The 15,794-nt window shown below is 35.9% G+C and overlaps 2 protein-coding genes and 1 pseudogene across 2 annotated transcripts; 2 read left to right on the top strand and 1 right to left on the bottom strand.

Moving 5' to 3' along the window:
• Window positions 1–191: 191 nt before the first annotated feature.
• LOC132622007 (large ribosomal subunit protein uL13z-like) lies at window positions 192–865 on the bottom strand (annotated as a pseudogene).
• Window positions 866–3,684: 2,819 nt separating this feature from the next.
• LOC132624334 (high mobility group B protein 6-like) lies at window positions 3,685–6,191 on the top strand. Its single transcript, XM_060339128.1, has 4 exons — window positions 3,685–3,756; window positions 3,857–3,946; window positions 4,028–4,367; window positions 4,674–6,191. Exons 1-4 carry the CDS (start codon window positions 3,685–3,687, stop codon window positions 5,318–5,320), a joined length of 1,149 nt encoding a protein of 382 aa, XP_060195111.1. The 3' UTR covers window positions 5,321–6,191.
• A 133-nt stretch (window positions 6,192–6,324) lies between these two features.
• Window positions 6,325–6,957, top strand: LOC132621503 (B3 domain-containing protein REM19-like). The gene is made up of 2 exons (XM_060335798.1): window positions 6,325–6,498; window positions 6,596–6,957. The coding sequence occupies exons 1-2, from the start codon at window positions 6,337–6,339 to the stop codon at window positions 6,842–6,844; spliced, it is 411 nt and encodes a 136-aa protein (XP_060191781.1). The 5' UTR covers window positions 6,325–6,336; the 3' UTR covers window positions 6,845–6,957.
• Window positions 6,958–15,794: the final 8,837 nt, after the last annotated feature.

The raw sequence follows: 15,794 nt of genomic DNA, 5'->3' as shown, positions 1-15,794 counted from the left end.
TTCGAAGTTGTTTCCTTTTCTATTTTGAATTTTTACCTCAAGTACAAGACTGTCAAACTCCTAATTGTCATCATGCTTAAAACATGCAGAAAAATGTGATTGGTTTAAACCTTGTTTGGTCCATTTTTGCGTCTTATAATATTGGGATTTATCATTCATGAATGGACTTGTATTGCTGGATATTCTCTGAGTTTGATGTTACTAGTATTTTTTTTTTTAAACAATGAAGTCTGCTCAAAATATTACTAAAAGCAAAAACTGAACCATGCAGCACATGTAGCATCTTTTAAAAACAGATAAGCTGAAATCTCAATCTCCAGCAAAATTTCACCTCAGATAACTAAGTTTACACTCTAATACTTAATAGGTTCAATAACTGCAAGTTGAGGATCGAGCTTCTCCTCAGCAGTTTTCTCTGCCTTAACCCTGAGTTTGGCCAACTGCTTTCTCCTCTCGTATGCAACCTGGGCTCTCTCCTTTCTCTTGTTCTCGAGCTCCTTGATAGTGTCATAATGGTTCCATCCAACCTCTGATGAAAGTTTAACCAAGAGACAATATTTGTGTCCTGCTTAGAGTCTCAAGACCTTGAGAGCATCAGGATCTTAGAAGGAGCACGAAAATGAATAGGACCATGAGAAGGTTTAGTATTCATTCTTTTCCTAAGGAACCTAAGGTACTTCATTTTCTGTCTCACAAGTCCACCAGACAGACAAATCTCTTCACATCTCACAACCACAACTCTCTGTCCATTAAGCAATTCCTTAGCCAAAATGGAAGAAAGTCTTCCAAGAATGTGGTGACGTGCATCCACCACTATTCTCCTTGCAGAGATGCCTGAACCGGACACCATTTTTCTTTTTCTTTTGGCTTACCTGTGTGAAGGAAAGAGTGATGTTTCTAGTCGCTTACTACTATTGGACCACTTTTTCTAACATGAAATCGAATGGAGTCTTCGCATATGTTTGACAAATAGCCAACGCACTACTGAAAGGTTAGTTATAAAGTGTATTGTTTGTGTGGAAGTTAAGTTTTGTGCTGCTTTTATATTTAAAAATTTCATGTTGACGTCTTGACGATGCAAATTAAGGAAACTGTGAGTCTTATAAAGTGTATTGTTTGTGTGGAGTCTTATCATTTGAATTGTTAAAAATACACTGCTTTTATAAAGTGTATTGTTTGTGTGGAGTCTTAATTAGCAACTTTATAACATGGATCAGCCTTATGCTTGATTGCCTTCCAATCTGTCATCTTTCTTTACTTTAGAATCAACAGGAGACTTCTAAATCTGTCTGTCAACACCTTTTCTTATAACTATATTCTTAACTCTTGAAAGGACCAGTTCCACCAAAAAGGTGTAATGTCAATAAAGCAGTCATAAGATAACCTTTTGGCACTTGAAAACATTCAAAGCTAGTGCTAGTAATACTAGTACAAAATAATGTACTTTGTTTACGAACTGATGCCTTCCTTTATCAGAGGCAGATGCAGCCTTATTTACTGGTTGGTTCAACTCAAATGCGCAATGGATTCAACGGCGAAAATTAAAAGATTGAACTCATCAAATCTAAATTCTGGATCTGACCCTGCTTCCTTTCCTATACAGATGATTCTTGGAAATGCGATTCTTGAATCAATATAGTAACTACTAGTAAAGCAATCAAACAGTAAACACCCAACGCAAAGTATGTAGTTATCATTTGAATTGTTGATTGCTGATTTGGATTCTTAAAATCAATAATGGAATTAACAATTGTTTTGTGTGAGGCAAATTAAGGAAACTGTGGTGCTGCTGTTACACTTTAAGTTTTGGGGCAAAGTTGCTGCTATATTTGTTGGTTAAGCTGCTATACCTTTATGTTTTTAGGCATTTAATGCCTAATATCGTGATTTTTTTTGCAGATTCTCTGGGCACTGTTTTGAGCATTGATTAGTTTGGAGCTTAAGCTAAGGAAGATGGTCGAAGTACTTTTGATTATATTATGGATTCTCTAGTTAGTTTAGTTTAAATATGTAATTTTTTCATTTTTATGGATAAAGTTGTTTGTATTTTAGAACCTCTGTTTGACTTGTTCTTTTGAATCTAAACTGCTTTGCAAGTTTGGTTCACCTGATTTGCCATCAGCTTGTGGGCAGTGAGGAAAAAAGAACTTCATAAGAAATTTGAAGAATGTAGAGATAGAATATTTGAATTGTCGCGGCTAGTCATAAACCGAAAAACCGAACCAAACCGGTGGTTATTATTTTACTTGGTTTGGTTATGGTTTTAAACATTTAAAAACCGACTAAATTGGTTTGGTTATGATTTTGACCAATAACCGACTCAAACCGAACCATGAACACCCCTACGTGTAAGGTAAAAGGAGCAAATTCAAGGAGAGTAACAGAGGACAGACACTGTGCAGTAAAGAGTACACACAACTATTGTGTGTGTAGTGTCAAGCCTACCTGCATTTTTTTCCCTTCATTTTCTTGCCTGGGCGTTTGACTGACTACATGGCAACTTGAGAAAATGATCAAAATGTATATGAGGTTTGATCTGTTTTGGTCCTTGATATATAACCGCTAGCTAATAGAAAATATAACAGGTAATAGAAATCGTCCTTAATGTGCAAGTCGCTACTCTTGTCAAAACAAACAAAATCAGCCTGTTAACACCCATCACCTATTTTCTTTGTTCCCAGTGACAGTATCAGGTTCTTCAAATTCTTTTATTTTCTCCTCTTCTTCGTTTGCATTTTTGTGCTTCACATACATCATATTTTTCTGTTTGATTTTTGAGCTTCATTCTGCTTTGTTTATTTTAACAGGGATTTTGGGACTCTTCCTACTTCCTTCTTTGTTTGCATTTTTGTGCTTCACATAAATCATATTTTTATTATTGATTTCTTCTGAATATTTTGTTATTTACTCCACCCCATGGGTTTTCTCTTTCTTTTTTTATTTTCTTTTTTTTTTGTTTATGTGTCTTGCTTGCATGCAATTTCTTAATGGTGTTGGTCAAAAGCAAAAAAGAAAAAGCTTTACATAAGCATTAGGGTTCAATGTAGTACATTTTCATGGGTTCTATTGCACATTTTTGTCTGAAAGAAAAAAAGACAATCTTTTTTCACAGTGGGACTATTTCTATGTCTGATAAATTGGTTTCCTTTGTTAACTTTTATTCTCTTACAGTTGATAAAGGAATATAAGAAAAGGGCAGATTAAGGGGGAAAATAGTGATCGAACTCACAAGACTAGGTCAATAATACATTGGTTCATGTGAGCTATGTTACTCGGACTCTCCAAAATACTGCCGTACCCATGTCGGATCTTCCAAAAATGCACTAATGTTGGAGAATCCGACACGCACCTATCGACATTTTTGAAGAGTCTGAGCAACATGACATGTGAGTTGTTCTGTTTGTTCTCATTAGCTTTTGATTACTCAACTCTATTGGCCTGCTGCAAAAAATGTCATCTTTCATAGTTGGATTAGGCAATGATACTTCAGCCTGCAGTTTTATTCTTTACTGTTTTGGCTTCATCTTGTAGTATGATTTACATGGCTTACTCGCAGAGATCATATTTTTGAGCTTCATCATCTTCTGTTTGATTTTTGAGCGTCATGTTCAGGATCTGCTTTGTTTATTTTGACAGAGCATAGGCCATCCGTTTATTTGCTAGCCTTCTCCTTCCATTCTCAAAATGGAAGTCGATCCTGACAAGCACGCATCGTTTCACATGCATCTATTTAAAGAAGGTTTTATGGAAAAAATAGTAAGTTTTCCATTTAGTTAATGATCTGTGTTCTTGCTGCTTTTTCCTTTTCTTTTGGTTTTGTTGAGGTCTAAATCTGAGTTTTGCTAATATTTGTCAGCTTATGCCATCTCATTTTGTGAAAAAACACAAGAAGATGTTGGCTAAGACCTGCATACTGAAAACTGATGTAGCTGGGATTTCATGGAAAGTAAAAATAGAGAGAGAAAAGCCCAATTACTTCATATGTGAAGGAGACTAGCCACAGTTTGTGGTGCATCACCAACTGAAGCATGAGGATGTTTTGATCTTTTTCCTCATTGAGAAATCAACGTTTCATGTCCTGCTCTACTCCCAGAAGCAATGTGGAAACCTTGATGGGAGGCAACTTTTTGAGGAACTCAGTTCTTCCTCGGAAGAGGAAGGGGAAGGGGAAGAAGAGGAGGAAGAGAAAGAGGAAGAGAACATCGAAGCTTCAAGAAAATTGAAAAAAGTCAAAATGAAGCGAGGAGAATCATCAGGTAAGTCAAAATGGAGCCAAGAGCCAATAGATATATCAGATTTTGAGGAAGAATGCGTTAATCCATCCCGTAGCTCCAAAGATGGGGGAAATCCAGGCTTTTCACGTCCAGGTAACGTAATCTCTTTGTACATTTGGTATATTTAAGTGTTTTCAGTTTATCTGTGGATGCACAAGGTTGATGAGACACAATGAAACATAAATTAATGATGCATATTAGAGCATACCGACTATTTGGGATTAACTCCTAATTGCTCTTGTACTTGTATTAAGTCTGCTAGTTCTGTATAACTTGTTCAAAGACTCTTTTAGCCTAGTTAAAGACTTGTATATCATAATGGCTATCAGTAGGCATATAAACACTTTGTGTTTCTCCGTATCGTTCATTTTCTCAACCCTGGAGGTTTCATCATGATAGAAGTTAAATCCGATGCCAAAGCTGATAACATGCTCGGCTTGAAGAAGAAAGCTCCCGAGACTAAAGAAGCGAAGAAGGTGGCCAAGGATCCTGACAAACCAAAGAGGCCTACAAGTGCTTTCTACGTTACCCGAGGACGGAGGTCTGCCTCGTATCCTGACAAACCCAAGAGGCCTGCAGGTGCTTTCTTTTTTTTCTTGAAGGAGTTCAGGAAGCAGTTCAAGAAGGAGAATCCAAAAAATAAATCTGTGGCCGCTGTCGGTATAGCCGGTGGAAACAAGTGGAAACAGTTGTCAGATGCTGAAAAAGCTCCTTATGTGGCAGAGGCAAAGAAAAGGATGGCGGAATATCATAAGAACAAGGATACTTATTATAACAAGCGAGTAGCTGCTGGATCTTCCGAAGAAGAGGAATCTTACAAGTCAATGTCCGAGGTTGATGAGGAAGAGAACAATGAGGCTTCTAGAAAATTGAAGAAGGTCAAAATGGAGCCAAGAGAATCATCAGGTAAATGTATCTGTACATCGATATATTTATGCACTTGGTTCCTTGCAATAACATTGATGAACGCACTTGGTTTCTTTTTGTTGCGTTTTGGCATCGTATTTGTATGCAAGTTTGATAAGAAATTAAAACATCACAGTTAAAGGCTTCGATTGTGATTTTGAAAACAGAATGCAGTTTGATATTCAGATTTTTGTATGAAGCGAGTATGCCTCTGGCAACTAATTAAAAGGCTTGTTAAAAGTTAAGGTCATCTTAAAATTAAGGAAGTTTTGCTTAAAAGGACTTAACAGTCTAGAATAGACATATTCATGTGCTTCATAATTCGTGAGATACTTAGTTCTGCCTCGTCGAGTAAACATTTCAGAATTGGAGTATGAGTAGATCATTTGCATTAGGAATAAAGACAATTACCAAGGGCTGGCTTGTGGAGTCTCACAGTATTGTCTATGTAATTCCGATGCTGCTTCTCTTTGGAACTGAGAAGTGACAAATTAAAGTTATTCTGTTTCTGTAAAAAGTAACAAAGTTCAATCCGGTGTTTGCATTAACTGATGGAAAGCTTTTCACGAAAAATCAGCTTTTGCTACTCAGAATATCATCTGCTCCACTTAATGCCTTCGTTGCTTCTCGATATTCTGTAATTTCTGTCTTTGTAGAGATTTGATATGATTGAAGAGAGTAAAACATATTAGTGATTGGTATAGAGTTAATTTTACACTGAATATCATATTTTCCTGAAAGCCCATGGTACACGGACGAACGAGTCGGATGACGATTCTATAGGGAGCCTAGTGGGAACCCCCTCAACAAGCAACAGAGGGAAAGAAAAATTGTTAGACATGGTGGAGCATTCTACTAAAAACCTAGGCCATTTTCCATCAGGACAGTCCAGCAAAACAAAAAAACAAGAAGGGAATGCAGAGAATGATGTTGCAGTTGATATGCATATCAAAAGAATGGAGACTAAGAACTTGCTAGAGGATTTAGCTTCACCTTATTTCCCAAGAGAGGGTCAAAGTGAGTATTTTATCTGCTCTTATTAGCTATATATAAACACAACTAAATAGCATTATATGAGTCATATTGTTACGTGATAATTTTGTATTAACGAAATGATCTTAATTTTCGGTGTGAAGCAAGCAGTGAAGGCTGCAAAATGCACAATCAACAATCCAATATGTTTTATGATAGGCGCAAGGACGTAATGGACAAAGAGAAGTCTATAGCATATAAAAGAGCAATAGCAAATTTCAAGTCTAAGAATCCGTTCTTTATATCTTTTATGCATCCTTCCTATATCTCCAAATCGGGCTTTCTGGTAAGCTATATACGTTAATCGTCAGTGTATGCATATACTTTACAATACTCTGTTCTTTATTCAAAACTCAATTTATTGAGTCCATTTCTTTTGGCAGTGCATAAAGTTGGCATTTGCTAGGGAATATATCCCGGAAAACTGCAGCAACATAGTGCTTCGTGTTCCAGGCAGAGGATCTTGGCCTGTCAAATACTGTCTGGGAACAGCACAAGCTAAATTTTGGACTGGCTGGACGGAGTTCGTGCTGGACAATCAGTTAAAAATAGGTGATGTTTGTGTATTTGAAGTGATTGAGGGCACTCAGCTCTCTATAGATGTCACTATATTTCGTGCAGCTGAGAACTGATGGGATTGTAATTAGTTTTCATTACTGAAAGATAGTTTAGAACAAAGTTAGTATTATGAAGCAAATCTTGAAGGAAGGCTTCTAAAATTAGCTCGATCTGAAATTAAACGAGTTATTATATTCTATAGTTCGGTCTTTGCCTCTGTGACAAATTTTCATTTATATTGTTCTAATGCATATTTTGTTGGTTTTGAATTTTAAGTGTCATTCAAATCGAAGAAAAATAGCAATCAGATACTGGATTGATATCTTATTAAAGCTGATTGCCGGCTTATTTCCTAGTGTTGTGGTTATTTTCAGTCAAGTATGAAGGAAATAATTGTATCGGGGAAAAGAAAGATGACAATATTCATTTTCAACTTGATGCTAGTTGATATGGGCAAAAAAAATTCAAATCGTACCATCTTTGTAAAGATAAATGCCTCATTTTCTCTTGAAGTTAATCCTTCCGTTGTCTTAATTTGTTAAGATACTGGAACTTGCTACTCAATTCTTAAAAGTGGAAGTTTCTAAAATGGAGCAGCATAATGTTTCCAAGAGAAAAGAAAAGATGGGATTTGAATCACAGCCTAATAGTTTGGGTCGATTAGTAAATCTACATTGTTGACTTGACTAGTCTATTCATATCTGATTGAGGGAGATCTCAGATTTTGTTACTCCATATTACTATTACTATATATAATAAGTGGCAATGAAAACATTTTGTCGTCATTGGTTCCATGTGAACTATTTGGTTGGGGACTTAGTTAACCAAAAGGATATGCTTTTACAAAATACCCTTATAGCTTCTATACGTGTTGCCTTTTTCTTTCTATTCCCACTTTTTGCATTGGTTGTCTTTATTTTAAGTCCACTCCACTGGCTACATGGCCCAATTTAATTGATACATTTAATCTAAGATAAATAATTTTTATATGATCAAAAAGGTTTTAACAGTTCCATTTTTTTCCAAATTTAGCCTTACTTTTTGATAAATGAATTTTTACATAACCAATAATACATATTTGATCGTTTCTATTTTTTAATTATGGGTAATTTAGTAAATACACTTCTTACTCTTTAAGGGTAAGTAATTTTTTAAGGGTGTGCCCGAGCTAAAAACATCATATAATATGGACCGGAGGAAATATTATATTATCGTTTACATTCTTTGTCATCATACATTTTGATAAAATTTAGGAAACTTTGGAGCCACATTTTCGTTTCAACTGGAACATTTTTCAAATCTTATTAATATAATTTCTCTCTCTGCCTTTTAATTTATGTGACACTTTTCGTTTTCCAAAAGTCAATTTGACCAACCTGTGAAGCTAAATTGAATTAGATCAACTTAATATTTTATATTAAAAGTTAATTATTAAAAATTACATAAAATTACTATAAATTGCAATTTTAACTGAAAATTAATATTTGTTAGCATAAACTATATATGAAGAACTAAACTAATTCTTGAGGTTCATTTATTGATTTAGTTCATTTTCCTTAATTTTTTGTTGAAAAATAAGCTCAAATTGCAGTGCATTTAACTAGCATAAACAATTATTTCATATTTTGAGTATGGGTCCGGGCTTAGCACGGGCCTTCTATAACTAGTATTATCATATATGGAAATAATTTGTTCAGAGGTGTAATAAGCTAATTCCTTGACAACTTTTGACTATTATCGTGTCGAAATTTATGCACTTTGCTAGGGCCTAGGGCTGGCTCGTATAATGATTTTTAATCTTCCTAATTCATCGAGATGGTTACCAAACTGGCAAACTCAAACAAGCTATTTGGCAAAAGTGGAAAATATATTTCATGAGAAATCCTCGTACCTCTTTTATGCAAATTCCGCCCATCTAGGATTCCACAACCAGAATTTGCTTACGGATATCATAGAGTTGATCTCTTCACATGGTTCTTTTCTTCCCTTTTTGATGATAATTTTTGCTTTCCTTCTTCTGATTTCTGGACAAGCAGTATGGTTTTTTTTTAATTTTCAAAAGGGTTCTGTTTGTTTCGATTTTTTAAATGGAGAACTGAACCACTAGACAATACTCAGAGGCGGATTCAGAATTTAGAAGTTCTGGGTGCCACCCTACTATAAAAGTAGACGTATCGCAATTTACATGGTCCAAATAGAGTAAACATTAGATAGGTTGGATCAACTACGGGTTTCGGTTTGAATTATTTATTTTTTCGATTTACATACCCAATATTATTCCAAGTATTATATTGATCAACTCAAGTTTACAAGCATAATTGGTTACTCCTATAACATAAAGAAGATTTCTTTTCTAAATTATCGTGAACCAAGACTAAATATACCCTTTTCTCTTGTATTTTGTTAAATCATTTAAATAAAAATTAAATATAAGAAACAACAACGGAAGAGAAGCTCGGGAGCAGGGAAAGATTATTAAAATTTTGACGAAAAGAGAAAGAGAAAATTTGGGAGAAGAGAAGGGTTTGTTGGAAGAAGAAAACCATTTACTGATATTTTATGCTTAAAATAAAATTGAAGAAAAATGATACAAAAGAAGATTAAGTAAAGATTTGTTACACACCATGCATACAGCAACAGAATATGTTTCCTAAAAATGTTTTAAAATTGTGGCAGCAGGGAATCGATCCGGCAGCCCTAGGAAGGGAAACATGCCTTTTAACCACTAGCACCACGGCCTCACTTTGTTCTCAGGGAGGCACGAGTTATATTTATAAGATATCTTATACATATATATACACAAAGTTTCAACCGAGTGGTCTGTCACGCCCCGAACCATGGCCTGGACGTAACACGGCACTCGGTGCCTAACTGCGTGTGACCGAGCGAACCACATGGCTTGCTGAATCATCATGATACATACATGAGCGGAAATATAACGTGAATGCATGATGAGCCTTTATAAAACGTAGTAAGTCATAATACTTAATAAAAACACTTGTTTAAACATGAGTGCGGAAATAACATGAATGAGCCAAAAATGGCTATACGACTCCGAATGTCTGACATAACATAACTGACTTGTCTAGTCTATGAAACCTCTATCATGAGTCTGACTGGAAAACATACTTACTGGGACAAGGCCCCCAGCGTACCTTCAGATGCATAACTAAGCATAAAACAAAAGTTGATTAAACCCCGAATGAGATGGGGCTCACCAATAAGCTGATACGAATGCTGTCTTACTGAGCAGATATGTCGTCCTGTATATCAGTACCTGCATCGTGAAATGCAGGCCCCCGGGCAATAAAAGGGGACGTCAGCACATTGAATGTACTGGTATGTAAAACAACTGAAAGAAATAACATGGGACATGGAATAACATGATAAGAACTGAAACTGAAAACCTGGACATGAACATGAGTGCATACATATATATATATAACATGGTAAAAATATCATAAGTAGGGAGAGCAATAACTTATAACCGATCCATGGTCTGGTGCTTGCGTCCCGCCAGCAGAACACTCAGTCCTTGCCAGGGAACATGAGATTTAATAAAATATGAAAGGATCCAGTCATTATGAGAGATCGTCCGGGACATGGGTGGAGCGATCCTCATCCTACGGTGGCTACGTAGTTTCAGGCTATCTGAAGCCCTCCTCGGTAATTAATGCAACTCCCAAAACATGAACATGAAAATAGTGGCACTTGCTGCCCATGGTATATCATGAATCGTAACTTGCTTGTACATGGTATTCATGATCATAACTTGCTTGTACATGGTTTTCATGAATCATAACTTAATTGTACATGATTTTCATAAATCATAACTTGCTTGTACATGGTTTTCATAAATCATAACTTGTAAATATAGTTTCATAAGATAACTTGTCATAGTCTTGCAAAACATGTTTTTGATGCATGAGTAATAACAATAGTTCATAATCATATATATATACTTGACTTGAAAACATGCTTGTAACTTGCTGGATGAAATCATAAAGTTTCATATAAACATAATGAGAACACATGAGGAAGAATTCATGATTCATGGATTTAGCTAGGATTCCTAATATCCGTAATGGAAGATTAGGAATACAATAACGAACATAGATACAAAATTCATGTACATACATACATAATTACGGGCTACCAATATGTTGGGTTTAATGCCCTAGGATTTGAACCTCATATATTTTACGAAACGAATCATGGGGAAGAACGTAGAGATTCCCACATGTGGATGGAAGTTCTACATACCTTAACTTTCCGCTTTTGAGCGTATCACAATGTCCTTCAACCCCTTCAACTTCAATCTATAGCAATACAAGTCATAGGGATCCTATATTAGCAACAATATCCATGTTTTGTTCATCTAAGCATTTTATCAAACACTTAGTGGGCATGAAGCTCTATAACCCTCATTAATGGTGTTTTCTTCACCCAATCTCCATTCTTTTACTTCTAGCTAATGCTAAAATCTCAATTAGATGTAATTAACATCATTCTTCATCACCCATATGAATACAACAATCCCAAATCAACAATCCAACAACTCTAGCATAGTTCATATAATTCTCTTCATCCAACCCAAATATTATTCTCCCAAGAATTCATCAATTCACAACTATAAATGATTAGGAATAAAAACATTACCTTTTTGAAGTCCAATCCTCTTGAATTCGGGTTCTAGGGTTTCCACATCCAACAAAAATGTTCCAATCCTAACTCTATGGATTAGAAGAGTTTTACTCAAGTTAGAAAGGGATTAGGGACTTAAATTCAACTTAGAATCATGATAAAAACTTACCTTGGAAGATCTTGAGGTTTGGGATTTGTTGTCTCTGAGTTTAGAGAGAATTTTCGTGAATGGGGTGTTGGGGAAATAAACCCCAACCCCAAATATAACAAGAAAACGCGTAAACCCGACTTTTGACCCGAAAACGTACTTAACGGACCAAACGACGGTTCAAACGACGAACCGTCGATCAGATCGACGGAGCGTCGATCTGCTCCGTCGAATTGGTCAAATTTCCAGTGAACAATGCACAATCGACGGTTCAAAGGACGAACCGTCGATCAGATCGACGAACCGTCGATCAGATCGACGAACCGTCGATCTTCCCGTCGAAGTCACCCATTTTCCAGCGAAGACAGGCTTCAGTAAAACGGGCATAACTCTTTGCAAAGATGTCCGTTTGACCTCCATAATATACCGTTGGAAAGCTATTTCAAAGGGCTACAACTTTAATCAAGGATGTTTTCCCAAATTCCAAATTAATAATGGGGTTATAATCGTTGGAAGTATGACCTTCTATAAACTCTCTTGCAAACATGTTCCGTAGAGTGGTTTTCAACTTTGCTTTGCCCAAAGACATTTCTTATGACTTAATTGGTTTTCAAAACACTTCCTATAATCCTCATATTGGTTCCATTATATTATCATCTTATGAGTCAAACTTTCGTCCGAAGTTACGAGGTGTTACATGGTCCGGGTGGCGTGGCACTCCCATGGTCCTACATAGATCCGCCCCTGACAATACCCTATTTGGGATGGTCTGTTGTCATTATTCAGATTTCAGAACCCCATATCTCAATCAAGATAGTTAATTATACTACTAGTTTTAATGTACGACGTACGCGCTTTGCACGTGACCAAAGTATGTACCTCATTTGACAATAAAAATAATATATTAATATTAGACTTAGCTACGAACTTTATCGTTAATCCGTAAAATTTATAACTAAATATGAATCTAATTAGGAGCCCGTTTGGATTGGCTTATAACTTGCTTATAAGATGTTTTCAGCTTTTTTGAGTGTTTGGTTGGCCAGCTTAAAGTCATTTTGTGCTTAAAATAAGCCCAAAAAATTAATTGGGCCCGTTTGACTTAGCTTATCTAAAGCAGCTTATAAGCTGTTTTCAGCTTATAAGCTGCTTTTTTAAGCCCATCCAAACAGGCTCTAGGTAAGTATGTTGTTGGATCGATCATCATCAGCCATTTAGTAGATGTCCGCTCCACCTATTATTTGTACACTCAAAATACATAATATGAAAGGAATTATAGTTCTTGACACATGATTTAATTAGCGGTTTATATAAGATAAAAAAATTTAATGAATTTTAAAGTACTAAATATTAGAAATTCCTACATAATTCAAATAAGGAAAGATTTAATGAGAATTTTTAAGTTGATTTCAGAGTTTAGAAAATTAGAAAAAATAGTTTATTTTCAATTTTGGGAAAATTTCACTAATAAACAATTTATGAGTCAAAATTACATATTCATAGCCCATATTTAAAATTACAAACCTGCGGCCCAACAAATCATGGCCCAGCTATAAAAGAGGCTGAATATATTCAAATTACGGCTTATTCATTCAGCTCTATTTGGATTCAGAACGTAACTTCCTTTAATTTCTCCTCCAAATCCGTGTGAAGATTTTGTGGAAGATTTTCCATGATTTTCTCCAATATACAATTGTATATGGCAGTAAAATCGTGATTTCAGGTTCTTCGATTTCTCCTTCCAATTCTGCGATTGAATATCTCCTTCAAATCCGCATGTAGATTTTGCTTGACTTTTTCCTTGATTATTACTCCCTCCGGATCAAAAAAAGAGTTCACTTAGCCTTTTTTTCTTGGATAAAAAAAAGAGTCCACTTAGCAAATCAAGAAAGAATTAACCTTGTTTTTCCATATTTGCCCCTATTAAGTGTTATATGATCAAATCACAATGTCTATTTAATTAGGGGTAGTTTAGTCAAATTACCTATTTTTGTCTAGGAGTTAGTATATTCTTAAGGGGTGTGCAAATGGCTAAGTGGACTCTTTTTTTGATCCGGTGGGAGTAGTGATTTTCAGAGATTCTTCGATTAAAAGTAAGAGAAAACACTAATTTCGATTCAATTTTATTTGATGGAAGTTTATTCTATATACATTCAGCATAGTGGTGAATGGAATTATGAAAATAATTTTGTCAATTTCGTTGGGGATTGTGTTGTTATTGAATCTAGTTTCAATTTTGAGAACTTAGTGTTTGCAATTTCAAAACAGATCGAGGTTGATTCTGAATTGAATATCATAGAGATCAAGTTCATTCCGAAGGATGGTTTACCGTCTATGCTAATTCACGATGACACTAGTGTACGTGCGTTTATTGAATTGAAGAAAAAAAATTCAGAATTCACTGCCTATCCATTGTGTATAACAATGAAGAAGGCGTCAATTGTTGCTGGTTGTTCGGATAGTAATTTGGCTACTCCAGATTCAGTGGGCTTAGGTAGAGGTGGACTTATACAAGAGATTGATGATGCATATACAATAAATATGATTGAGTTTGAGAATGATGAAATTGATTCTGAGAATGATGAAGGAATTGGTGAAACTGAAAACAATGATTGTGGTATAATAGAAAACGTTTTACACAAAAATGTTGCGGAGGATCAAATTTACATAAACAAGGAGACACTTGCTAGTGTAATGAAAAACTATGCCCTGCGCAAGAAGTTCCAGTTTAAGGTGAAGAGATCAAGTGCAACAAGGTGTAACACCTCGTAAATCCGTACTAAACCATGTTCATGACTCAGAAGGTTAGAAACCCAAGAAGGAGAGTGTTAGAATCGAAAATACGTTTCAGTTTAGAAAACCATGTGTTACGCTACAAGGGATGGTCTGTAACATGTGTTACGGCCCGTCATTCATACCGTATCAGGCTCGCTTGAAAAATCACCGTCTCGTAAATTTTGGACCAAGGACGGTTCATCGTTACGGACCGTAACACCTGTTATGGCCCGTAACGTGGCAGCGTAACCCAACCTCAGAAAACCAGACCTCACTGGAAATTTCACTCGCATTACGGTCCAGTGTTGCGGACCGTTACACGGTCCGTAACGGTGCCGCGACTGAGACTATTAAAAGAACGGGAATTCAATTTTACTTCATAACTTTTATGCTTCTCAAGCCCTAATACAAAAACCCTCTCCTCTCAACGTCTCCAAGCATCAAGGTAAGCCCCTTAACACTATCCTAAGTGAATTCCGTTAATTTCCCATGAATCCTAAGTAGAAATTCTATGCTCTTAACATAGGGTTTTCAAGAAAACCCAATTAAAAGTTCAAGGCCAAAGGTTAGGATTCTTCTTCCAAGATCAGGTTTTTATTTCAAGTTGAATCATTACCAGGTATGTAGACGCTATCCACATGTGGGAACATCCTTGTTCTTCCCCATGCTTCGGTATTCCATGATTACACTAGGTTTAGGGTTTTAGGTATATTCATGATAAACCCTAGACACTTGAACCATGATATATTATATTATCAGTTATAATTCCCTTTGATTAGTCTTAATTTACTGTTTTGGTGATTGAGATTCAGTCTGTAATCTATGAGGAACCCATAATTGCATCCCATTGGTTCTATAGCACAAGATATGAGATATTATGCTTACCTCTATGAAAAGTTTGTATATACGTATTTATTGTCATGTCTTCATGTCTCTATGTTCATGTTAAGAATTAGAAATCATGTCTTCAGTTATCATTCATGTTCGGGAGTTGTATTAATACCGAGAAGGCTCAGATGGGCTGAAACTACGTATGCCAACGTAGGATAAGGATCGCTCCACCCAGTTAGGACGATTCCTTCATGTTTCCCCATTGAGGGATTTTGGATCCATTCATGTCATGTTTATGTCTTGTACTCTGGCAAGGTACGAGTTGGCTTAGCTGATCGGGCCGAGATCAGACTCCACGTTTCTCCCCGTGGTGATTCATGTCGGTATTACAGTTACTATCATGTTTTCATCTCAGTTACAGATTACTCCATGCTTACAGTACTCATGTTCATGCTCAGTTTCAATAATCAGTTTCAGTTTAAATTTCATGTCTATGTATTATGTGCCTGCTTATTCTCTCATGTGTTTATATACCAGTACATTCAAAGTACTGACGTCCCCGTTTATTGCCTTAGGGGCCTGCATTTCACGATGCAGGTACTGATTTACAGGACGACGCATCTGCT

The sequence above is a fragment of the Lycium barbarum genome, chromosome 12 (genome assembly GCF_019175385.1).
Source record: "Lycium barbarum isolate Lr01 chromosome 12, ASM1917538v2, whole genome shotgun sequence".
In the NCBI taxonomy this organism is placed as follows: Eukaryota; Viridiplantae; Streptophyta; class Magnoliopsida; order Solanales; family Solanaceae; genus Lycium; species Lycium barbarum.
Note: the sequence above shows the minus strand (reverse complement) of the source record. Positions and strands in the feature narration are given on the sequence as shown.

What these genes read in the sequence shown, in the direction of transcription:
- LOC132621503 (XM_060335798.1), top strand. Translation starts at nt 6,337, where the DNA reads ATGCACAATCAACAATCCAATATGTTTTATGATAGGCGCAAGGACGTA. An exon ending in TCTCCAAATCGGGCTTTCTG is followed by an intron (nt 6,499 to 6,595) that starts GTAAGCTATATA and finishes TTCTTTTGGCAG; the next exon opens with TGCATAAAGTTGGCATTTGC.
- LOC132624334 (XM_060339128.1), top strand. Translation starts at nt 3,685, where the DNA reads ATGGAAGTCGATCCTGACAAGCACGCATCGTTTCACATGCATCTATTT. An exon ending in AAGGTTTTATGGAAAAAATA is followed by an intron (nt 3,757 to 3,856) that starts GTAAGTTTTCCA and finishes AATATTTGTCAG; the next exon opens with CTTATGCCATCTCATTTTGT. An exon ending in TAGCTGGGATTTCATGGAAA is followed by an intron (nt 3,947 to 4,027) that starts GTAAAAATAGAG and finishes CACCAACTGAAG; the next exon opens with CATGAGGATGTTTTGATCTT.